The sequence below is a fragment of the Aspergillus pseudoviridinutans genome, assembly GCF_018340605.1.
Source record: "Aspergillus pseudoviridinutans IFM 55266 DNA, scaffold_4, whole genome shotgun sequence".
Lineage (NCBI taxonomy): Eukaryota > Fungi > Ascomycota > Eurotiomycetes > Eurotiales > Aspergillaceae > Aspergillus > Aspergillus pseudoviridinutans.
Genome location: NW_025091284.1, coordinates 126,581 through 149,381, shown reverse-complemented (window position 1 = coordinate 149,381; position 22,801 = coordinate 126,581). Strand labels below are relative to the sequence as shown.

The following is a 22,801-nucleotide window of genomic DNA, read 5'->3' as shown; positions in this document are numbered from 1 at the left end:
TTATACCCGTAAAACATTTTCACTATAATCGAGCAAGACCAGCTTACTCTTCTCTATCCCCTACTTGATTGAAACTTTCCATCAAAGAAGTGAAGGTCACCGAATACCTGCCGTCCGAAAGATACCATCAGCCCAATGTAACCGTAATTCCTGCAGTAGCCGAGCAGCTCTGCGTCGCAACATCATCCGACTCGTGATACACCTCGCTGCAGTCACTGTCACCAGCCGTACAAGTTACAGACGAGCAACTTGAGTCACTGGGTGTAGCCGAGAATCCCGCTGTGATGAATTTCGAGTCCGAGTCCATGTCAATTGCGGACAAGTCCCAGTAGAGCGTGTCGCTGTCCTTGGTATATTCAAACTGGAGGACACTGGCCTGGCTCTCGGTGGTGGCCATCTTGATGGAGATTCCGCCGCCGTCGGAGTTGGTCTGGTAGGTCTCGGAGTAGGTCTCACCGGAGGCGATGGTTTGCATGGCGCTGGAGGTATCGGAGGTGGACCACAGGTAGACGGTGGAGCCGAGGTTGTTTAAAATCTTAACGCTGCCGCGGCTGCTGCTGGTCGTGGCGCTTGGGCTGACACTGGTGCTGGCGGAAGTGGAGGTAGTGCTGATGCTTGCGCTGGAGGTGGCAGTTGCACCAAGCCTAGTCATGCTGCCACCAGGGTAAAATTGCGGAAGGGCCGAGACAGTCAGCGCAAAGGCCGCTGGGAAAAGGATTTTGGGAAAAAACATGCTGATTGACCGATTCAAAAGAATGTGAGGTCTAAGGAGAGACTGTGGCACAATGGCAATTGATAGTAGAAAGGAGAGTGCGAGGATCAACCTCGTCTAGAGAATGATTCTATAAAGAGAATAAAGCTGTAAGGACTGCTTGCTTTGCATTAGCAGTCAACAGGGTCGTGGCCTGCCCCTGCTATATTTATATCCCATGGTGGAGTAGGGGTGTCGCGAACACTTGATCAAAACGGTCCTCGCATACACGTGGATAGCGTGTTTCAGCCCTGTTCCCTTTGATCAGGTTCATTTTGGCCGTGTGTGGAGGTTGATTCGACGTTCTGTAGGCCGCATCTACATTTGTCGAGGCTGATGCTGTTCGGGACATGATACGAGGGCTCCTACTGTGCTTCCTCATAAACACAGCCAATTGAATGGGGAACTGACACAGCACTAGCGCTGTTCTTAAGCATTTGGACCAATAATTCAGCGTGATTTGGCTTCATCATCCACTGTGGTCTCGACTCTCAAATCCAGACCTTTTTGCGGGTCTCCACTTGTTCAATTTGCGGACTAAAATCGTAAGCGCATTACGCACGCAGGAGAGATGCTCAGACTGTCACCTTTAAGACTCGCCAGTGTACCATAAGGAATATAGTTCTCTGCCAGGTACACATGGCACAATAAAAGAACCGAGTATGGCTCATCCATGGTAGTGGCGCAGTCGTCAGCCCGTTCATCATCTGAAGGACTTAGTAGAGAAAGCGAAACTTAATTTTCTACGCAGGTCAACTATTTCATTCGCAGATCCCAGAACAACTGGATATCTTGCCTCCCAGGATTTAATCTGAATTTGCTTGACACGTCAATTCACCTCTTATAACTACGCATACATTACGGTAGACTCTAGATCAGCAAGCCCTCACTATCAAACGGCGGATACTTGAGAAACAAACTGTCTCAATATTGGGTAGTCAAATTAAATACTAATGGGCCTCATCCTAACAGACGAACACCATCACTCTTTCGTGAACAACCTGTACTAAAATCCTGGGGCTAGCAGCGCAAATCAATCAAAGCACACGTTCCATATGAATTCAAAGCGACGAGTCCAGATTTCGAGGCCTTCAATTACCGCAGACAAGCCAATCCTGAAACATCAATAATTAAGCTGTCATCTAAGCAGCCGGTTGGGCAACATCTGCTGGCGCATCGGCAGGAGCACGGCCACCCTCGGGATGGGGGGTTTTCTCGGCATGAGTGCGCATTCCCACTGGTCCCTCCTTTCCACTAAAGTAGAAATTGAAGATCTCAAAGCACATGGCGCAGAGAGTCCAGAAGCTGGCCACTTAAGTTAGCGCACTTGACAGCACTCCACACATCAGCTGTTAACTTACAAAGCCAGGAAGGAGAAGGCTTCGGCAGTTCTCTTGCGGGTGCACGAGCTTGAGAGACTCGAAGCGAACCATCGGCAGTTCTGCTGCCCAACGTGCTGGGCAAGGAAGATGAATGCTGCAAGCCACCTGTTCATTACTCATTAGTACTCACATCTCAAGAAACAGGGGGAGCATGTAAGCGTACAAGTAGGAAAAGACAATGTCCAAGGGTAGCATATATCCACGGTTACGTCTCATTGTTGATACTATCATCGCAGGGATGTAAAATGCTGTTGTTAGTGCAGCCTGCCAGAGTCAGAAACCCTATTTCTTATCATCTAGGCGCGATAGACGTACGATCACCAGCGGATAGACCACTCGGTAGCCATCAACCTTGGTCACGGCCCAAGCAGTGACGCCCATGACGATGACAGCACTCACCCATGCAAAGAGACGGGCGACGAAGAGAAAAGGGCGGAGGGAATCTCTTTCAGTCCAGGCCATTTTGGACGTTGTTGGTGCGTGCGGTCAGCTCGGTATCAATGGAATATGAGATGTCTGCAGCTTGTGCACATATCACATCCATCATTTCCAGAGCTCTTTTTAACCATTTTGGCTGTCCACTGGTGTGACTCAAGGCCCGGATGTCATGAAATCATCGAGCGGGATGGCTGAGAACCATTGGCCGAACCACGTTTATGAGGCAGCAGCTGGAGTCTAGCATCACATGTGTCACACGATCAGCATATTATAATCTAATTGATAATCAATGATGTCTGATCCTGGGTTCATTGATTAGATCAAATATTATTCAATGACATATTACGTATTGCGTCGCGCCTGGGTACGGCACCTTATGCTGGGGGTCCTACCCGACAGACGGATAAACTGAGAATGATGCTGAATGGGCGGATTAGGAATATTCAATGGTTTAGTATATTAATATTCACGCCACGCATAGTCTCAGTGGATCTGCAGATGATCCATATGGCTGGCACGCCTGGAGCCTCATTGTCGAGCAACCTTGTTGACCCACCAAGTCTAAGCAGGAATACCACGGCAATCGCGTACACTGCTGGCATATGAACTCCAGTTATGGACAACATTGACTTCGTCTCCCACTTCCATGTGCAATATTCTGATGTACAATAAACATGGCAAGATCCATAAGTGTAACTGATACTAGCCTTTTCCAGAAGAGTCACAAAAATGGAAATCAAAAAATGGTCACTACGAGGGTCGAACTCGCGACCTTGGCGTTATTAGCACCACGCTCTAACCGACTGAGCTAAGCGACCAGTTGTTGAAAGAAGCTGGCTTATTGCAGTTGACAAAGCACATGTTTGCCCTATTTGCGCCTCTTGTATTTGCATACGGAGTACAGACGAGATGATCATGCTAAAATAAAGACTCATCTGGCTCGGGCCTTGGTGTGTCTTTTAAACTGATGTCTCCTGCACTCGTCCTATTTATCTCATTTAGTAGCGGTTGACTGTGGGTTGTTGATGCCTGCGCGACGTCACAGGAGGTACGCTATATTTAGTTCTACCAGCCCTCGTGGTATCACCAACCACTATCGGCTTTCTTCCCTCAACGTGAATGTAAAAAATAATGGGAGAAGCTAAGGAAAACCATAGTCAGACTATTTGTTGTATAGGGACTTCGACCCTTCTATCCACGAAAGTGAGGTGGTTGAAGTACACCTACTAAAATCTAGATGAGCACACACCTCTGTACTTCTATATCCCAGTTGCTCGGCTGGTATCAATTGCCAAGCTGAAATACCTTTCCTGCATCAAAAGACTTTTGTGGAAACATCAGATAGCCCTTCTGGTTGGCCAAAACGACCTTGCCTGTCTCATCCGTGAAATGACAGTTATAATGAGTATGACCGAAAGCCCAAGCTTTGACGGCCGTAGACGTCCAGCATTCCTCCGAGGACAAGTCTGTCATGAAAGCCGAGGTCACATCGCTATGTTTATGCCTGCGACTCATACAGCGCGAATCCCTGGATGGGCTGTGATGACTGAAAATGAAGATCTGTCTCTGTGGCTCCTCCTTTGCAATCCTGGATACCTCGGCATTTAACCATTTGAGGTCCGACTCATGGGCGAGGTTATGGTCCTCCACGGTCCAGTGCAGGATATCTTTAAAATCAACCACTCGGGACTCGACGGAAAACTCCTGCTCCGGAGTGACATGAGAAAAGAGGGTGCATCCAAGCACAGTATGCGTATCCGAGACGTCGTAGCGAGTCTGGTCCAGAAAGACAAAGCGTCCAACTCTGGAGGAAGAGATCCGCGCCTGTTCCATCTTTGCCTCAAAGGCTCGCATTTTCTTCTTTGCAGATTGGAGTGACATATGATATGGTTCATGATTTCCAAAAACGAAGAAGACAATCAGATATCGCTGGATTTGATGTTCGAGGAATTTGAATAATTGCTCGTTCGCTACATGGCCAATATCCCCGACGAGTGCAAGATACGATGCTCCGCTCTGGAATTGGAAATCATCATACGAGGAATGGGTCTCGAGATGCAGATCAGACATGATCTGGAATGACAAAGGAGCCATATTAGTGCCCTTGCAAGCTAATGTAATCGGCCCACATTGATGTGCTGAGCGGGAGTGAAAGTCGAGTTGCTTCAAACGCCATGTCACGTCATCCAGCAATGCAGCATTACGTAACCATGGATTGTTTGCGGATCTTAATCCAGGTTATTGGATACTATCAAATACCCATTTAGTAGGACTCTTTATAGTTAGAATTTATATATTGTCCATGGCGGTGATACGACCCCCTGACAGGCCTCAGGCCCGTCAAATGTTTCTCGATCCTTCGTACAACGTAGGCACGTTCCTTCACACCGACTAGACTACACCCCTCTGTTTATATCTCTTCCTTGCCGTGTACACAGCCATACAGTCGCTAATCGTCTTGATGATTGGAGCACGGTCAATAAGCCGTTTGGCGAAGAGAATGTTTTCCCGTCGCGTCAAACCAGTACAGATCCCTCCGGCTCAGTCCGCCTCCCAAATTCCTCAGCACGAACTTGTTGATGAAAAGGCCTGCCGGACTTATAGCACCAAATACTTCTATACAGGTAAACTCGGAGCGAAGATAGTGAGTACCGTGGCGTTGGACCAACCGAGCTGCTCTACTGGTTCAACCGGCTGAGGTCCACCGCGATTTGCGTCACGACGGTGTAGGGCTTGTCGAAGCAAGCATCCCAACGAGTCTCGCCTGAAGCCCAGAATTTCTCCAGGAGAGCTTTTGCCGTCAGCGGGACATATGAGCCAATGTGGCGGCTCACCTCTGGCAGGTGTTCTCGAACAAAAGCTCGCATCATTGCGCCGCCATTCACAGCTTGCACCCCGAGCACGACCAACGGCCAAAGTGTGAATCTCTTTATTCTTGGGGATGACTGAGCCTCTTTGAGCAGCTTCTGCAGAAGCTGTCCCTGGTTGGTACAACTGGCTCTCAGTAAGGGAGTCAGGGGCAGAACTGACAGGCTCTGCAGCGAGAGGATGCAGTATAATGACACGGCGGCCTGGTACGATTTTCCTACAATTCTCCAGTCCTCTTTTGACGACGGTTTGGAATTGGCCCATTGTTCGGAGGAGAAAATATTGATGCGGGAGAGGACTCCGTACGTCTCTTGGGCGAGGTCCTCCAGTCGTGCGGGATCTCGTCTCCAGGCTCGCACACGAAGATGATTGATCCTGATAATCTCGGCGAACAAGGGCTTGGGACACATCTGGAAGTCAAAGACTCCATTGCCAAACTCCTCTAATATGAAGTCAGTTTCCCCAAGGCGCAAAGTAGTTGTCGCCAAGTGGGAAGCGGGCGATGAAGTGTTCCCCATAACTGCAACGCTGTGTGGCAGTCAGCTGTATGACACCCCTAACCAAACAGTTTGTGCACAATAACGTACAACACAAAACAATGGAGTAGTGGCGCTAAGCTGGTCGACCTGGCTAGTGAACGGATGCCGCCGCGCAGCTTGATTAGGTTCTGGAGACCCTCGATGTGGCATTGCCAATAAGGAGAGGCACCTTGCTGAACCTAGCAAGGTAAACATGGTTCAGTATCGGTGGATGGCTCTCATACTAAAATTGGACTCACATCAATGAGTAGCAGCGTGATGATTCCGGCAAGGACGACATCGCCGGTACGCTTCTGGCCTTCATTAATGTCGCTCCTGAGAGATTGAATGACAAGTCCCCGGTACCGGTAAAAGGTGACCGCCAGGGAGAGTGATTCCTTGTTTGGTTCATTCTATGACTGAGGGTCATGCACACCATACCAAGTCGTAAGTATTCAGGGTGCGCCGCCCCTCGCTGAAGAAGCGTGGACGAGATCTTGTAAACGCCATGATGGGGCCCAAGGTCATTGATGGGGAGCAAGTCGGGGTATATGCAGGCATTAACTGTCCGGGGGTTAGTCTTTTTTTGGTTATGGCGCTACATATGGCTTTTACTTGCAGTATTCGGCTGCCTGGGCCAAAACCGGGGCATCTGTAATGGTCTCAAAACGGGGAACGACGGAGAGCTCTGCCGTGGCCTTTGCCAAGTTCTCTTTGCGATTGCTCGCCTGCTTTCGATTTCGAGATTTTACCCTTCCAGGAGCAAGCCACTTCAACCTGAAAGGTTCTGTATCGTTATATCCGGGACAGACGATCCCGGAGGTAGAGCACCGCTTACATTGGGGCTGGGCGAAGTCACATACTAGAGACCGTCGGAGACATTCCCAACAGTGGCGTTTTCGATCCTCCATCGTCTATGCGCCTGATCGGAGACGATCAAGCGAGGGAAAGATAAAAGTCTTCAGTCGGGGGACCGATGGGGTGGGGGGAAGAGACAGGGTCTGTCTCTCGCCCCGGTAGTAAGCACGACAGAGTAGTACAATAAGATGAGCCACAGTCACTTCAACACTTGTTGTAAGTCCTAGAATAGGCAACCACCTCGGAATGATCGTCATCGCTGGTATTTAGCGTCTTGGCGTCTCTATTTTCCTAATTCGGCAAAGCGTCTCTTGACGATGATGCTTTTTGAAGAGCAACTTGTGAGAGCCATATAAGCCGGCATGGTCCACTGTCAAATAAATAACAAGAGAAGGAATCTTATCCGGTTTTACTGGAGAATTTGCTGTTCAAGGTCCCATACATGATGGCAAGCGGGCAAGTTGGTAGGGTTTGGTCTAGATCGGCCACTATAGTAATGTATGTGATATCATTACTGACCAGCCCTAGTTCCGGGAAGTCTTTACATCTACCCTCCTAATAAGGGAAGCCCAGTCTTTTTCACAATTGCCTTCGCTGTCTCAGCAGTTAGCCATATTTGGCAATGCCTGTGGGTGCCCTGAGTTCCTGGGTATCACTCCGTTCAATCAGACCTCCTAATTCCCACATTAGCCGCTACAAGTGCATTAGAATGATCGGGCTGCACCCACTGTGTGCAGTACTGTTTACAGTCGGATATGCAATGCGGGCATATGGAGCCCACGGGCACTATATATACGACTCATACACTTCACAAAACCTGCTCATCTATATTCTCAGCCAGGTCTTTATTTATATATGCCCGTGAGTTACATATCTTGGTCAATCCTGTTTGGGCGCTGACTGGATCTGTCTGATTCTATAGTCCGCTGCTCGAACTCGCCAACTACCACGTTCTCGGCCGGATGTTCTACTACGTCCCAAATCTCGCACCCCTTCCCCCCGGCAAAGTTCTGGCCATTTTCGGTGCTCTAATGGCGCTTGTGGAGACATTGAATGCTTTAGGGGTAGCTTTCAATGCCAATCCAACAGGCAGCCAGCAAGGGTTGGGAAAAGCTTTGATCCTTGTCGCACTCGCACTCCAGCTGTGCGTGGTACTTGCATTCGTTTCGATAGCGGGCTCTTTCCAATGGCGGTGCGCAAAAGCAAAAATTCGTCGCAGGTCTCTTCCAATTCTCCTGGTCACGCTAAACATCAGCATGGCATTGATCCTGATCCGTTGCATCTACCGTCTGGTGGAACATGTCGGGAACACGTCGGTGGATCTTGATGATCCAGAAGAACTAAGAACTCTGAGCCCCATTTTGCGATATGAGTGGTTCTTTTATGTCTTTGAGGCATCGCTCATGCTCGTCAACTCTTTCCTATGGAATGTGTTCAATCCAGGTTGTTATCTGCCCAGACACCATACGGTTTATTTGGCGGCGGATGGCACGACCGAAATCGAAGAGGAGGAAGTCCGCAATGACCAACATGTTCTGGTTAAAGCTGCGTATGCGGCTGTCAATGCACTGACATTTGGCCTGTTTCACCTGATTGTCCGTCATAAGGACGAAGAGAGTCATCCGCTAACAGAGCGGAATAAGTAGATATCTGCTATGTGTCGTCAGATTTGAACGCCGGCTGGAATACTGCAAACAGATCTCTGGAAACACCAGTGTCCTACCTAAATTTGGCACAAGGAGACTAAGTGTGGACCTTGCCAATGACTGTATATATGGATGGGGTGCTTATTTTTGGGATTTAGAAGCCGAGATGTTGGAAATGAAAGATAGAGAAGTACATGGGTGGATTAGAGAAACTACGAATTGTCTACTTAATCACATATCATGAATATCTACTTTTCTGCTATTATTATCAATATGCCCCCAACTGCTGTGATGTTCTGACTCGGTCTTCAGCCACTAGGAGTTTATGAAACGTCCGGCAAAATCCACCAACGGAAATGCTTTAACAGTGGGTTTCACTCTGTGACACCGGCAATTAAAGTTGATTAATATTGAGTCAGTAGTACCTAGCCATAATCCTCAACTAATCGGGGACAACGATCAAAGTGAAGGGACTCGTATCATCCCCTCTCCTTCCTGGCTATTATACAAGCCACCAGACGCAATTATCTCCGTCATATTTTCGGTAAAAAAGCAAACTCATAATAACATTGATAATAATAATTCCGGCAGGCCGTCTATGATAAACATTACGAACAGGATATTCTTAGATCAAATAGACAGTAGTTAGTCGTAAGAACTAAGCTTCGGCCGCCGAGCTTGGGCATTTTCTTGGAGCCAACGTGTTTCATAAAGAAAGCATTTTCTCTCTACTCAGTACTAATCCCGAAAAGTGACATGATTAGGTATGATTAGAGGGTCGAGTGGATCCATCAAAAAGATATCCAAATTAACTCCTAGCAGACCGAAGTAGCCTTAGTCGGGGTTGCTGCTCGTCTCATCGGTCCTAGATTGTAAGGTTGTAACCAGTATTGAGGCCGTCTCTCCTTCAAGTTTCTTCCCTCTTGATTGTCAGAAGATCATCGTCTTAGGCTGTCGGCAAAAGTATCGCCTTGTCGGGCCTGATTCCGTGAAGATTGTTGACTGCCGAAGTTGGGGTAATTCTGCAGCAGAGGGGAACCAATCGCTAAGCTTTTAGCCGCTGGGACAATCTGGGGAAAGCATGATTGCCGAGAAGCAAGATCATCCAAGCGAAGCTTTCTTCCTAGGGTGGAGTGATCATTCAGCTAGGCTATTCGCAAATATGTAAATTTAGCCGAAAAAAATCATATAAGGAGGTACCGTGCCCCTCCTGGGAAAGCACTTTGACAATCAGGTCAGCTTTATTCATCAGAGCACTGCAACCAAGTCTCAATATGATCTCCTTTTCCTCGCTTAGCTTTGGTCTCGCCGCTATCGCCGGCGCATTTGCTCTTCCAGGTGACACGACCGTCAACTTGGCGGAACGTCAGACCATCACGTCCAGCCAGACAGGCACTAACAACGGCTACTACTATTCCTTCTGGACCAACGGAGCCGGAACAGTGCAATACACCAACGGTGCCGGTGGCGAATATAGCGTGACCTGGGCGAATCAGAACGGTGGTGACTTTACCTGCGGGAAGGGCTGGAATCCTGGCAGTAACCAGTAGGTAACGCMAGAGAACTATAAGAAGACACGAAGAAAGTACTAAACTTCCCTACTAGTGACATTACCTTTTCTGGCTCCTTTAATCCCTCCGGAAATGCCTACCTCTCCGTTTATGGATGGACTACCAGCCCCCTGGTCGAATACTACATCCTCGAGAACTATGGCAGCTACAATCCTGGCTCGGGCATGACGCACAAGGGCACCGTCACTAGCGACGGATCCACCTACGACATCTACGAGCACCAACAGGTCAACCAGCCTTCGATCAGCGGCACGGCCACCTTCAACCAGTACTGGTCCATCCGCCAAAACAAGCGGTCCAGTGGCACGGTCACCACCGCGAATCACTTCAACGCCTGGGCTAGCCTGGGAATGAACCTGGGTACCCACAACTATCAGATCGTCTCCACTGAGGGATACGAGAGCAGCGGTACCTCGACCATCACCGTCTCGTCTGGTGGTTCCTCTTCCGGCGGAAGCAGCAGCAGCTCCTCCACTACTTCCTCGGGCAGCTCCTCTACTGGTGGCTCCGGCAGTGTAAGTCTTCTTCCACATAGCGCCACAGCTATGTTTATTCTGACTGCGAATAGTGCTCTGCTTTGTACGGTCAATGCGGTGGAATTGGCTGGTCTGGCCCTACTTGCTGCTCTTCGGGCACTTGCCAGGTCTCGAACTCGTACTACTCCCAGTGCTTGTAGCATCTCGTTGTAGGGTCTTATGGAAATCATGTCTCTGACTGGTGTCTGAGAGTCTGATATGGTTCGAATATAGGCGATGGGTATTAAGTAGGGGAGATCCTGTCGTTCCCGCCGTCTCTATTATAGCCAAATAGCGATAGGAATTAATCTGACTTTTACTTTAAGCTCCTAAGATCTATTTTACCTTGTCAGTGGAGATAGTCTCAATACTGGAATGACCGTATCATCCGTCCTTCTCCACGTCGGTTGTGCCCTTGAGTATTATACACTTGGGTTAGGATTGCGCACAATCTCCCCACAGGACAGTAAGGCAAAATAAAGAAGACAAGTTTGCTGTACATGCATCCTTCTTTTCCCATCCGCTTATTATATGTGGAGGTTATGGATTGGCCACAAATATGAAGGATAGGAGACTTTACGGGAGATACGTATGTGTATTTATCTGGCAGAAAAAGAGGTGGGTCCCCGGCCATTCGAAGTATCAGGGTATAAATATTATGTAATGTGACTGTACCTCCTAGGGGCATTCTGAGCATTTCAGACCTGTTCTGATTCTGCTGCACACCTATGATCCACTTCGAGGGGTGTTCCAAAACCTATCCTGCAAGTTACCGGAACACAAAGATACCTTTTCTCTATGAATTTTGAGATCGGTTTGATATTTGATTCTCATCGCGACAATGGAAGCTCTAAACAACCTTCCAGCTGAAATTCTTCTCAGCATCAATGCACATGCAGCAGACTGGGTCAGTCTTGAAAGCCTCTTACAAGTCTCTCCGCGGATAGGTGAGCTTTTTTCAGGTGACGCCAACACTAAAGCTGTTCCTGAAGCCATTTACCTGGTTGAATCAATTCTCAAAAAGAACCCCATCATGGGCCATGGATTGCACCGCCAATTTCGCATGGCCCTGGGACTACGCCGGCCTTGCTTTGCAGATACTAGCCTGGCTGAGTTCATGGCTCGAGATCATTCTTTGTTGTTGACAGCCTCCCCTTCTTTGATATCCCCTGCCATGCTAAAAGAGATGGTGATTATTGCGGTCAACATACAGCGGTTAGCATGCGCCTGTTTGAGCACCCTTTTGGCCCGTGTCGGAAAGGTTCAGCCGCGGCGCTATGAGGGGTATCCAGTTCCGGAGGCCAACATTTACAGAGTGACGGGCACCGCACAATATGAGCCACGCGACGCGGGCCCTCCCTCCTGGATTGAGGAGTATCGGGTCTACCGTGCGCTCTGGCACCTGCAGTTGTATTCCGACCTGTCGATCGCTGGGGCCCGGCTGAACTGGCCTCAAGGTGACCTCGAGAATTGGCGGACTGAAGTCACGGACTGGGATAGGGTGCCCCCAGTGGTTAGGGAGGAACTCCGGACCATATCAGAATGCCTGGAGAGTCTGTACGAGGTTGATGGTATCCTTCGCACTACACAGTCTCAGGTCACTTCGACCGACGACGGGAGACCCCTCATCTCTCAGCTGCCGAATGCTTCTCAACTGCGATGCAGTTTCGATGTCTGGGCTCCTCCGTCTCCGCCTGAAATTCCCGACCATGAGGATGGTGTCCCTATGGATATTTGGGGCCAGGGTCTTGTATCGATCGACCGGAATAGCATGGCCGGTTGGTTCAGAGCCTTCCAGCGCCGGACGGGTAGACATCCCGCCATACACCAAGGCTGCAGTATCCAGGATGCCCGTCCATGGCGCGGACTAGGTATGCCAATTTGGGACCTCTGGCGATTATACTGCCTAGGACTCTGGTCAGCTAGGTACCCCCGCGGGCGGCGTCCTGGACCTATCCCGGCTCCTGATGGATCAGAGGTTCCGGAAGGTGATTATCCATTTGGCGGGGACACGGGACTAGATTATCGGGTTTCTGTTTTTATGCAGGCGCGGACGCAGATGGAAATTCAGGAATGTCAGCAGAGGGTAGCGGAGGAGCGGTTTGCTAAAGAATGAATATCAGGTATCTTTACATTGAACTTCTCCCCAAGGTCTATACATGAGCTAGGTTTGTCTAACTAGCTATGTAAAGGATCAGGAACTGAACTGAAAGATCATATGATCCCATGGCTGGTCGTTGCCCTGCTCATCCAATCCTGGGGTGGTCCAAGCTGTGACCGACACCGGGGGGTCTTCTTTCCCAGCTGCTGCTTGTGGATGATCAAAAGCCAAACGGCTCCTCCACCGTTGAGAGTGCCCAATAAGGCCAATCCATTCTGGTTGATCAACACGCCGCCTTACTTCTTCTGATTGATGTCGGAGACCTTGCCGGGCTACGCAGGACAAGGGCCGAATTACGTGAAGCCGTGGGAGGCCGCCGCCGCATTCCGGGAACTGTACCAGAACTGGTAGGCTGCCTCCCTTGAGGCTGGCAGATAGCTAACCTGAAATAGGAAAGACACGGTCCTGGAAAGGTTTCAGCTCGAGTGTGGGGATTTCCGGCCCTATTACGAAAACAAACCGACGGCATGTCCATCACTGTACGGGGCCCCTTCGATCCGCATAATAGCGGCCGCGCTTTAGGATTTCTCAAACCGCTGGAAGTAGGGACGAAGGGAGAGCAGCGTGGCTGCATGCGTGAAGCTGGAGTAGCAGACCGCATCGGGTAAACCGCCGAGATGCATAGCCCACATCTCTTAGGCACGGCAACTACGGGCGGGCGCAGGCCAGTGATTGATCAAGATAAATACTATCATCTCTCGGAAGATATCCCCGATGGTTAATCGTAGAAATGATGCTTAGGTGATCAGGGCTTTCCGATATCAGCGTGAGCAGTAACATTAGGAACAGTTGCAATGCCAACATGTTTCATGACTTGGCTGAACACAGGACTTGATTCGGGCTACTAAGCTAATAAACGTGGTGATCGCGCTTTCAAACCGGGATTTCAGTCTCCTTGTAGACCACTTCTAAGCCAAAGCCTTGGCCGCCACTTGCTCTGGACTCTCCTGTGCAATTCCCAATAGATCCGCATCTGATTCCTCTCGCGATTGAGCAAGAAGACACCGAGATTGGCCCTCGTCGAACAATTGTGCCACCACCAGGTCCAGAATCCAGCCACTAACACCCTCCTGAAATTTGCGTTTCCCGTTCTCCATGAGTGCGTGCGTGGACGCTCGTTGTACCTCCCACTGTTTGCCCGTCGCAGATTGAAATGCTTCCAACAGCTCGTTTTGACAGGTTATGATTGACTGCGCCTTGACAAAGCGGTTGGCTGTCTCGCCTGGATGCTGCAAGACGCCGACCACCGACTGTCCGATACCCTCGAGGGTGGTTCCGGTGAACCGTTCGGTGCCAGAGTCATAAATGATGGCCGAGCAGTGCGCTACATCGAAGCCCATCGGGGGGAAGCGTTTCAATGCCTTGAGAGCTGATTAGTCTGAGGCGAGAGTATGACATGAATCGCTATCACTCACCCAATCAATTGGATTCCCAGTGCTGATTCCCGTGTATGTAAAATTGGGATTACTGTCTGCCTTCGCCTTTGCGTGATCCCATCCCGCACGACGATGCGCATGAATGTCGTTGAACTCGGGCAAAGACTTGGGATTGTCACCCCAGCCAAAGTCATCCAGGATGAAGCGCTTCACGCCTGCAGCCTCGGCGGCATCGATCATGGTGATTTGTGCCCCGATACCGCCGGGACCCACCACGCAGACGGCTGCATCCTGTCCCGCTAGGGCTGATGTGAGGTTCTCCAGGGTGTAAATCGTTCTGATAACTGGAATGTCGGACGGGAACGTCGCCTTTGATTCGCTGCGGGTGATGATCGTTACTATGAAGCCCGCACGTCGTAGGGCTGCTGTGATTGGAGTGCCAAAGTTGCCAGAGGCCAGTAGGGAGGTCAGTAGGCGTGTTTATGGTCATATTGAACGCTGGACAGTCGGTCTTACGCCGAAAATAGCGACTCTTTGCACGACAGCCATGATCCCCAAATGTGTTCTTGTTTCTGAATCGACCTATTGCTGGCTCGTATTGATGCTTGAGGCCGAAACCTGTGGCCTTTTTATGAACAAAGACACGGAGGACAGAGGTCCATCAATTCGCAGGCAACACTCTCACATCATCACAAGTCTCAATCCGTACTAGCGCTGACCCCGCAACTAGATGTACCATTCACTAATACTTTAGTAGTCCAGTAGCATTGGGACAACTCGAAGCCTCATTAGTGTCTCTTGGACCCATGAGTCCAGGCCCTCGAACCACAGACGAGGGCCAGTGTGTCGTTAAATAGAGTTATATTCGAGATATCCATATATTTCATATGACAGCATGAGTTGCGTAGTGTATAGTAGACATGGTTCACATTAACACCCTCCGTGCTTCATAGTATCACAAATGCATCACAAAAGTCTATGGAATATATTGTTTATTATAAATTAATACAGAAATAAGTCTATCTTCTCCGTCTATCCATAATTCCAGCAGATCTATGTTCCTCCGTTACAGAGGATGATCCATTTCAGCCCGCTTGCACCCTTGCATTGCCTCCATACGAATCAATGGTATCTCTCGATAATCCCACCATTCGGACAATTGTAGAGTTGGGTTATCATATGGTCCAAGCGACGCAACCAAGCACGGAGAGCTCGTCCTATGTGATTCGCATCGGAAAATGCGCGAGAGAGCCGTCTCACTTCCAAATCGATTTCCTCATCAAGGCCATCCTCCGCGGCTTCAAGAGAATGGTCATCGCTTCGCGACCGCAACTTTGCTTTGTCCTGGTTGAATGATCTCGTTCTGATTTGAAATAGTAATCCTTGAAATCTTCCAAGCACATGCGGCCTCATCCCCTCTCCTGCCACGATTCCGAGAGGATATCGGATGGAGAGAGGTCGGTTTTGCTTCGTGTGAAGTAAGCGACAGATTGAGCCGACCGGCAATATCAGTCATACTATGGGTTTCGAAACGTCAAAGTTGCCAGGTATCCTCTCACGCTGCTACCACAGCCTTGTGGTACTGACTGGCCAGTTCTTCACAAACTCCCCAGATGCGTCGACGGTTCGCAACTCCAATGAGCGCCAGGTCGTCCATGCCGTACCGAGCAGCAGTCATCTTGTCCAGCCACAGGTACAAGCGCTTGTAGTTGACGTCGGCCGGCAAATCCCTGGGGTTCTGCGAAGAGTAAAATTCCCAGAACCATGGCATATCCCACTGGATAAATCGTTTCCAGAACCAGTTGTCCTGAGTGACAACCTGAATGCTCAGTGATGCCTGAGTCAATGCCTTGAGCGAATCACCGGGCAAGTATGAGCAGATCTGATACACGAGTTCGAGTGGAAGCTTGCCGAAGGGGCTGGCAGGCGAGCGGCCCTTAAGATCGAAGTGTGAGAATGACTTTTTGAATTTGCCGTCCGTCGCCATGTTGGTTTTGAGCAAATCATCCAAACCAGATGTTTCGATTGGATGAGTCGCGCAGTACTGCAACTGGTCAGTATGATAAGAACGCGACTTGATCGTGGCTGCTTGCCTCTGCGCCGGGGATGCACTCCCAGTACCGGCCTTGTGCCCGCCGAATGTCGTCGCCATAGTTCAGTCGCAGAGCGGAGGAGGATCCGTTGGATAACTCTGTCATAACATTGTACAGTACTTTCATGTCGATTGCTGAGCTATCGGTGGAGCCGGTCAGGACGCGAGTGAGGATCTCAAAGCAGCATCCATGGAAGGGGATAACTGGTCCGGGGGTGTCGTCGGTCCCAGAGCCATAGCTGCATCACATTAGAATAGATCCTTTCCAGTTCGATGGATAGGTGGTCAAACCAGGTATAAACATTCCGGTCTTGACCCGGTACAGCGTCAGTTCCAGACTTGATGGCAATCTCTCCCTGCAATGATCGGTAAGCCTGCTGAATTGTCGATAAAACCTTGGGTGGTGGAGCATACAACGTCGGCATAATAACCCGGTCCGGAGACAAATGTCCTGATGATAGTCAGATAATCTGCCTTGATCGATGCAAAAGGCGATCATCAGGCACTCACTTTCCCTTTCCCGAGGCGGCCTGAGGGTTGAATCCGAGGCAGTATGCCTTGTAAAGCCATGCTACATTCTCCCAGCCAACAATCTTGGGGTCGTAACTGCGAACGGGCTCTTCACCGTCCTGGGGGACCTGGTCGATCGACTGACCCGCTTGGAGGGCTTGAGATCTCTTTTCAATCCACCGTCTCCGACGCTCGGTTCCTGTTTCTGAGGGAGTCTCAATGAGCATTCCACAAAAGCCGACGCCGCAGATGGCGCAGTAGCAGTCGTAGGCCATGGTGGCTATTGGATTGAGATCCCCGCGTATCCACGGGAGAGAGTATCAAGCGGAGATGCAATTGAGGCTGGCTTGAGAGTTTGACGGGGGACGAGTGATCTATCTCTACTCTCGAAACAGGGTGGAATGGATAAATATCATCAGCCACCGCGGATTGACATTTATTACTATCATGCCAGACGGAGCCATCTGGACTCGGCGGTCACGCACACGCACATGGAAAATTCGAAAAGTTTTCGGTAGGCGATCCGTTCCATCGACCAAATCCAACAATAATTGGGTCGATACCCACAAGCCGAAGCAATTGACCCGCAGGAAGCAATGGCGTTCTGCCAGTTTGCCCCTGATGGGAATCCAGTATCCACCGGGATGAGTTGTCATTCGTTGTCTTGATGAACTGCTATCTGTTAGCTGTTGTTTAGTGTCTCAGCTGACCTGACAAGTTTTCCGGCTAAGACTGTCTATCCCCGTACACCGCTAAGTGATTAAATATCGCTAAGGAGAGCCAAGTCGATATCGCCCCTTTGAGGCAATTCCGAGTCCCGAGGAACTTCCTTTTGCCCCTTTTTCTTTTACCTAACACTTCCAGACCAAAACTCCAGAGGCGATAACTTGATAACTGGCCTTCTGGCAGTCTCCTGATTATCTGATGCTTAATCTAAAAATAGTTGTTTTTACGAGGTCTCCATCCGCCCTCGATATTATTCAGGATGGTGAGTTGGGGTCACTTGACCACCGGAAAAGGGTCTAAATTAAGGTAGTATCGAGTAGTACATCCGTCGTTTAATTAAGGAGAAACATGTCTAGACTCACGCAACAGTACTTTTGTTGTCCTTCTCTCTTTCTGACTCTTCTAGACTGGAACGAAAATCCTTTATTCCGTTCTCCCCGACACCGGGCACCTGGGAAGCGGCACAGATTACTAATCAAGCAAGTTATGGTCCGCAGCAGGGTGGCTGAAGGGTGTAGCACGGGAGCTTTGCATGCAGCGGATACAAGCCAAAGTTTGTATCTGTTAACACTCCAGTAGGGAACACCCTCCTGAATCCTCTTCAAACGAGTTCAGGCGCCGCGGAGACTAGCAGACCATCCGGAGTGGAGAGCTCTTTGGCCTCCTATAGCGATCTGCAGCTGCATCCCCATCTCCAAAATTGCGGTCAGACGGGAATTCAAACTTTTCTCTCGGGATCCAGATCGTGAGAGATCAAATCAATGTGATTGGTGCAGTCAGTGGGCTGTTCCTGTCTAGGCTTTTATTACGATTGGCTGCATTCCTTCCAGAATTGTTCCTTGCGGCCCACTCAACCAATAGAATTCAATCAAAGACTCCGAATTGCTCCACTGTCAATGAATAATCCATGAATAATGAGATTAAAGATGAGCCAAAAGAGAGCTGAAAATATTATTGCATACCACCGAGATACTGATATGTTGTCCTCGATTCACGTTATTCGAAAGCTATGCAGATCCTCGAAGTAACCCAACAGTGCCAACACACAGTAACCTGAAGTGTAATGAGATATGTAGGTACTCTCACTGCAGTCCATACGGAGAGCCATAAGCCCAAGGGAGAGCCCAGATCTTCACTCTCCTGCTTTTCTCAACGTCTCGGATTTCCTAGACTAGTAATGCATGGTAGACGTGTCGTTGGAATTGCACTCAGAAAAGTGCACGTTTTTCCGCAGCAAGGAATCAACCCTATGCAGAAAGGCACAGTCCGCCAGCAAGCAAGGCTAGAAGCTCTGATTTAGGAAAGCATCAGAGTCAGTTCACCTTGGACCACAGTTCTCCGACCGCTTTTTCTTTTTCGAAGCGGAGTCTGAGCAGTTTTTAGCTGCTGTTCAACAATCTTCAACTCAATCTAAGCAATGATGCCTCATCATCTTGGCTCTTTTTGGGTCTGGCACTTGTAAACTCCTATAATATGTCGTGGAGTGCAGCATAGTTGGATCTCAGATGACGCAGCCATGAAGAATGTGAGGGAAATGCATGACACTTTATGTGCAAGTTAGAAGTTCTCTGGGCACGCCGGACATATTAAGGTCAAGGACCACAGCCTTTGGGAAGAGAACTTATATTTTTCCTTTCTTCTAGGCGTTGAAGTGCTTCTTCACCACAATACTTACCCATACCGATAACTATCCTCATACATCAGATATGTTTCGTAGATTGCATATGGATACCCGCTGGTATACTCTCTCGCTCACTCTGTAAACCCCCCGATAATCATGTCCTAAATGCTACTGCAAGGTGATATGAAATAAGGGCTTTAGGTCTTGTGTATGCTGCCTTATTTAGTGCTCATAATTTATCAGGTAGATTAGTTCAATCAGTTCAAGTAGTAAGCAAGTGTCAGCCATTCAAATCCACTACGCCAAAGAGGTGTCTAGACGACAATTTCTAGCAAAGTAGAAATGATAGGCATATTCTGGGTGACAACAAGTTAAGCATGTCCTCTCTGTCGGTAGTCGCGCATTCAAGACCGGCCAAACTTAGGTCCCCGAGGGGAGAGAATGAGCCATGTAACATGAGATATACCGTGGGCAACTAAAAAGGGCCAGACTGCAGAGACCGGCTCTAGTTTGCACCTGCTATCGAACGTCATTCAAATTCAAGCTTTGTGGGCCTAAAGACAAGACTGGGCTGCTTATTGTGGAGAGAAGCTTATTGACCATCTTACAAGAACTTCGAGACCTCTGTTTTCGTCCTTGATCAGTAAAAGAGAGACCTTCATCTATGCGTCATCCTCATTGTCAAGAACTCTAACGTGAGTCATCTGAAGGTTTCTTATACGAGCACTGCCCACCATTTACCTGCGCGGTCTATAGCCGCTACCACTAGATCATACATAAACCAGGCATGATATCAGGCAAAGCAATATAATTGTCTCGATTATGCGTTTCTATTTGTCCAACCTTGTGAGACATCATTTTGACTCATACTGTTGGGGACAGAACTGTTAGAGCCCGCGCTTACGTCAACCGGCACACCTGATCTCGTGTACTATATAGTGTCTAGGAAATGGCACAGATAAAGTTGTTCTAAATATCAGATATCTTGTGCTCCAGGTCCTGCTCTTTAAAAGACTGGCATATCTTGATTTCAGCCTTCTGATTGTTGACTGTAGCATCATCGCATCATGCCTTTAGGATTTCCTAATTTTCGCAGCATCTCAGACGATGACCAACTGCAGATGGTGTATAAACAAAGACAGGAGAAGGAACGGCAGAAGGCCTCTCTTCTGCAAATCGAGACAGCCTCGATAACCAGTGACAAGACGCTCTGCCCGCCCGATCAGCAAAAGCGATCAACATCAGTATTGTCCTCAATCAAGACAGGTGAGAGCTCCTGGAACTCGCCCAAGAGCGTTTAATAGACTAAATATACGCTAGCAATGATGCATATTGCCCCAAAGCAAGAGCCTTGAGCTCATCTCACCTGCGAAATCTGAAATCTATCGTGGCTTGCTCCCACTGGCAACCACTACCCATATATCCGTTCCGGTATACGCTCGTTGAAATTAGGAGAAAAAACACGTCCTAAATCTGATCACAAGAAAGAGGCGGGCAGCAGGAGGCAAGAAATGAGAAGCGAGACAGCGAGGAGATATAAAGTGAAGGAGGACTATTTGAAGCTGGTCTCGCGAAGGAAATACAGACTGAACTACTCCAGTAAATACTGGATGCAGTCAATATCTATGTGTGCTAATTATGCATTAGAAGCAATGTCCCTAGAGAACTTTAGAAGTCCCCTAGTACGAAATGATCACTATTCCAGGCAACACAACTGTAGCTATCGAGCATAATGAGTAGGGTTGGTCCATGGTTACGCGTATCTGCATGGACAAAGTCTAGAGATAGTACTATTTATTTCATTCATGGTATAGCACAAATCTCGACCTAACTGCCTAACCATACTATTTGCCTAATAGCACAACGCAGTGTTAGTTACACATAACCCAAAACCCAACCTACCTATTTGGTACTTCCAGCCAGGATTGCTTCCTGAGCAAGTTGCCACTCTTCCCTCGCACTGGAATCACCGAACAACTCGTCAATTTCTTCGAGGGTCTTCCCACCCGTTTCAGGAACCAGGAAAAACGCCCAGACACCTGCCAGGAAGCACATGACTGCAAAGAAGATGTAGGTTCGGTAGCCAATGTCAGCCAGCATGGAAGGGGTGACAACGCCAACGATGAAATCTGACAGCCAGATAGTGCATGTGGCGAGAGCGACACCTTTTGATCGAGACGTGGTCGAGAAAACCTCGGATGGGAGGGCCCAACCTAGTGGCGAATAGGTGACTCCGTAGATGAGGATAAAGATGAACGCCATGGCAACGCAGCCCCAGCCGGCGGCCGTGTGCGAAGCCCAGGAGGTTGAGTAAAGACCAGAAAGGACCGCGATAATGATATAGGCCACTGCAGTGCCAAAGCCACCGAAGATAGCGAGAGGGCGCCGGCCTACCTTTTCAATGACGAGGAAACAGACAATAGCTGCGATGAGTTGGAGAACGTTGAAGACACCAGAGAGAATGAGGGATGTCTCTGCGGTCTGGCCGAGAGACTCAAACAGTGTTGGCGCGTAGTAGATAAAAGCGTTGATGCCCGAGAACTGCTGGAAGAAAGCAACACCCATGCCGACAGCAGTGCGTCTCCACATTTTCCGGGTGAAGAGATCCATCCAGGAAAGAACTTCAAGCTTGATGCCGGATGCACCAGGGTGCTTTTTGGCCAGGACGGCCTTTTGGAACTTGATCTCGGCCATAATTTGCTGATATTCCAATTGGATTCTTTCGTCACTGCTTGGGAGATCTCTCAATTTACACAGGCTAGACATGCAGCCATCCAGGCGGTTGACCAAGGCAAGCCACCGAGGAGAGTACGGGAAGAAGTGAATGCCAGCGCCAAGTATGGTTGCTGTCACCATTTGCAGACCAAAGGGCAGTCGGAAACACGCTTCAGTGGCCATGTTTCTGGTACCGTAAGTGATGTAGAATGCAATGACGACTCCCAGGGTGATGGAGATGGATTCAAGGACGAGAAGCGTGCCTCGCATGTGTGGTGGAGAGATTTCCGAGATATAGAGCGGTGCACCCTATGATTTTCACCCATTAATCTTGGTGGAAACACTGCCGATGGAGTAGAACGTATACCATTGCCAATGTACCAACCCCAATGCCTCCGATAAAGCGACCCGCGACCAGCATGTCGTAGTTGGTGGCGGCCGTCTGAAGAATGGCTCCGAGGTTGAAGACGATGACCATAACCGTAATGGCCCATTTGCGAGAGATCCGATCTGCCAGATATGGCATGAAGATACAGCCGACAAATGCACCCAGCAGCAGCATCCCCGTCATGAATCCCTTGCCAAAGGCACTTGCGGCCCGCGGATACACCGCGTGAAACTTGTCCATCGAGTTGATGATGGAGATGACTCCCATGTCGTATCCCATGGAGAACCCGCCCATGGAGGCCAGGAAAGCTGCGCCAAAGACATACCTGGAGCCGAAGATGCCCTTGAATCCGCTGGGACCATAAGGCAGGGATTCGAGTTGGCGAGGGTCTAATGCATGAACGATACCGACAGCATTTCCTTCGACATGTTCCGCGGATGGGAACTCTTTCCCATCCAGGGAGGGCTTGCTAGCCTCGAGGTCATGGACCATGATTAGGGGGTGGAGATGGCAAGTGGAGTGCAGAAGAAGCTAATCGACCTCAAGAGATGAGGATGGCTGAAGACGGAAAGGTTGCTCGCTCCAGTCCCTTCTATCTGGGAGATATATATAGCGACAATCGGTTATTGAAAACGACGAGACAGAGGCCGGTCCGTCAGTGGTGA

At 49.3% G+C, this 22,801-nt stretch overlaps 9 protein-coding genes and 1 non-coding gene across 10 annotated transcripts; 3 read left to right on the top strand and 7 right to left on the bottom strand.

Moving 5' to 3' along the window:
• Nucleotides 1-127: 127 nt before the first annotated feature.
• On the bottom strand, nucleotides 128-733 carry Asppvi_005474 (putative GPI anchored cell wall protein; the record flags this gene model as incomplete). The annotated part of the gene is made up of 1 exon (XM_043301395.1): nucleotides 128-733. The coding sequence occupies one exon, from the start codon at nucleotides 731-733 to the stop codon at nucleotides 128-130; it is 606 nt and encodes a 201-aa protein (XP_043157330.1).
• A 1,160-nt stretch (nucleotides 734-1,893) lies between these two features.
• Nucleotides 1,894-2,595, bottom strand: Asppvi_005473 (MARVEL domain-containing protein; the record flags this gene model as incomplete). Its single annotated transcript, XM_043301394.1, has 4 exons — nucleotides 1,894-2,056; nucleotides 2,113-2,238; nucleotides 2,297-2,397; nucleotides 2,449-2,595. 4 exons carry the CDS (start codon nucleotides 2,593-2,595, stop codon nucleotides 1,894-1,896), a joined length of 537 nt encoding a protein of 178 aa, XP_043157329.1.
• A 720-nt stretch (nucleotides 2,596-3,315) lies between these two features.
• Asppvi_005472 lies at nucleotides 3,316-3,389 on the bottom strand. The gene has a single exon. It is a non-coding gene; the product is annotated as a tRNA-Ile (tRNA).
• A 466-nt stretch (nucleotides 3,390-3,855) lies between these two features.
• Nucleotides 3,856-4,641, bottom strand: Asppvi_005471 (uncharacterized protein; the record flags this gene model as incomplete). The annotated part of the gene is made up of 1 exon (XM_043301393.1): nucleotides 3,856-4,641. One exon carries the CDS (start codon nucleotides 4,639-4,641, stop codon nucleotides 3,856-3,858), a length of 786 nt encoding a protein of 261 aa, XP_043157328.1.
• A 608-nt stretch (nucleotides 4,642-5,249) lies between these two features.
• On the bottom strand, nucleotides 5,250-6,467 carry Asppvi_005470 (uncharacterized protein; the record flags this gene model as incomplete). The annotated part of the gene is made up of 4 exons (XM_043301392.1): nucleotides 5,250-5,967; nucleotides 6,027-6,157; nucleotides 6,218-6,370; nucleotides 6,399-6,467. 4 exons carry the CDS (start codon nucleotides 6,465-6,467, stop codon nucleotides 5,250-5,252), a joined length of 1,071 nt encoding a protein of 356 aa, XP_043157327.1.
• A 1,057-nt stretch (nucleotides 6,468-7,524) lies between these two features.
• Nucleotides 7,525-8,461, top strand: Asppvi_005469 (putative RTA1 domain protein; the record flags this gene model as incomplete). Its single annotated transcript, XM_043301391.1, has 2 exons — nucleotides 7,525-7,676; nucleotides 7,738-8,461. 2 exons carry the CDS (start codon nucleotides 7,525-7,527, stop codon nucleotides 8,459-8,461), a joined length of 876 nt encoding a protein of 291 aa, XP_043157326.1.
• A 1,274-nt stretch (nucleotides 8,462-9,735) lies between these two features.
• Asppvi_005468 (uncharacterized protein) lies at nucleotides 9,736-10,708 on the top strand (the record flags this gene model as incomplete). The annotated part of the gene is made up of 3 exons (XM_043301390.1): nucleotides 9,736-10,007; nucleotides 10,067-10,547; nucleotides 10,601-10,708. The coding sequence occupies 3 exons, from the start codon at nucleotides 9,736-9,738 to the stop codon at nucleotides 10,706-10,708; spliced, it is 861 nt and encodes a 286-aa protein (XP_043157325.1).
• Nucleotides 10,709-11,388: 680 nt separating this feature from the next.
• On the top strand, nucleotides 11,389-12,663 carry Asppvi_005467 (uncharacterized protein; the record flags this gene model as incomplete). The annotated part of the gene is made up of 1 exon (XM_043301389.1): nucleotides 11,389-12,663. One exon carries the CDS (start codon nucleotides 11,389-11,391, stop codon nucleotides 12,661-12,663), a length of 1,275 nt encoding a protein of 424 aa, XP_043157324.1.
• A 953-nt stretch (nucleotides 12,664-13,616) lies between these two features.
• Asppvi_005466 (uncharacterized protein) lies at nucleotides 13,617-16,961 on the bottom strand (the record flags this gene model as incomplete). The annotated part of the gene is made up of 8 exons (XM_043301388.1): nucleotides 13,617-14,069; nucleotides 14,124-14,509; nucleotides 15,233-15,447; nucleotides 15,644-16,128; nucleotides 16,160-16,415; nucleotides 16,468-16,532; nucleotides 16,591-16,627; nucleotides 16,687-16,961. 8 exons carry the CDS (start codon nucleotides 16,959-16,961, stop codon nucleotides 13,617-13,619), a joined length of 2,172 nt encoding a protein of 723 aa, XP_043157323.1.
• A 3,974-nt stretch (nucleotides 16,962-20,935) lies between these two features.
• Asppvi_005465 (uncharacterized protein) lies at nucleotides 20,936-22,628 on the bottom strand (the record flags this gene model as incomplete). The annotated part of the gene is made up of 2 exons (XM_043301387.1): nucleotides 20,936-22,057; nucleotides 22,134-22,628. The coding sequence occupies 2 exons, from the start codon at nucleotides 22,626-22,628 to the stop codon at nucleotides 20,936-20,938; spliced, it is 1,617 nt and encodes a 538-aa protein (XP_043157322.1).
• Nucleotides 22,629-22,801: the final 173 nt, after the last annotated feature.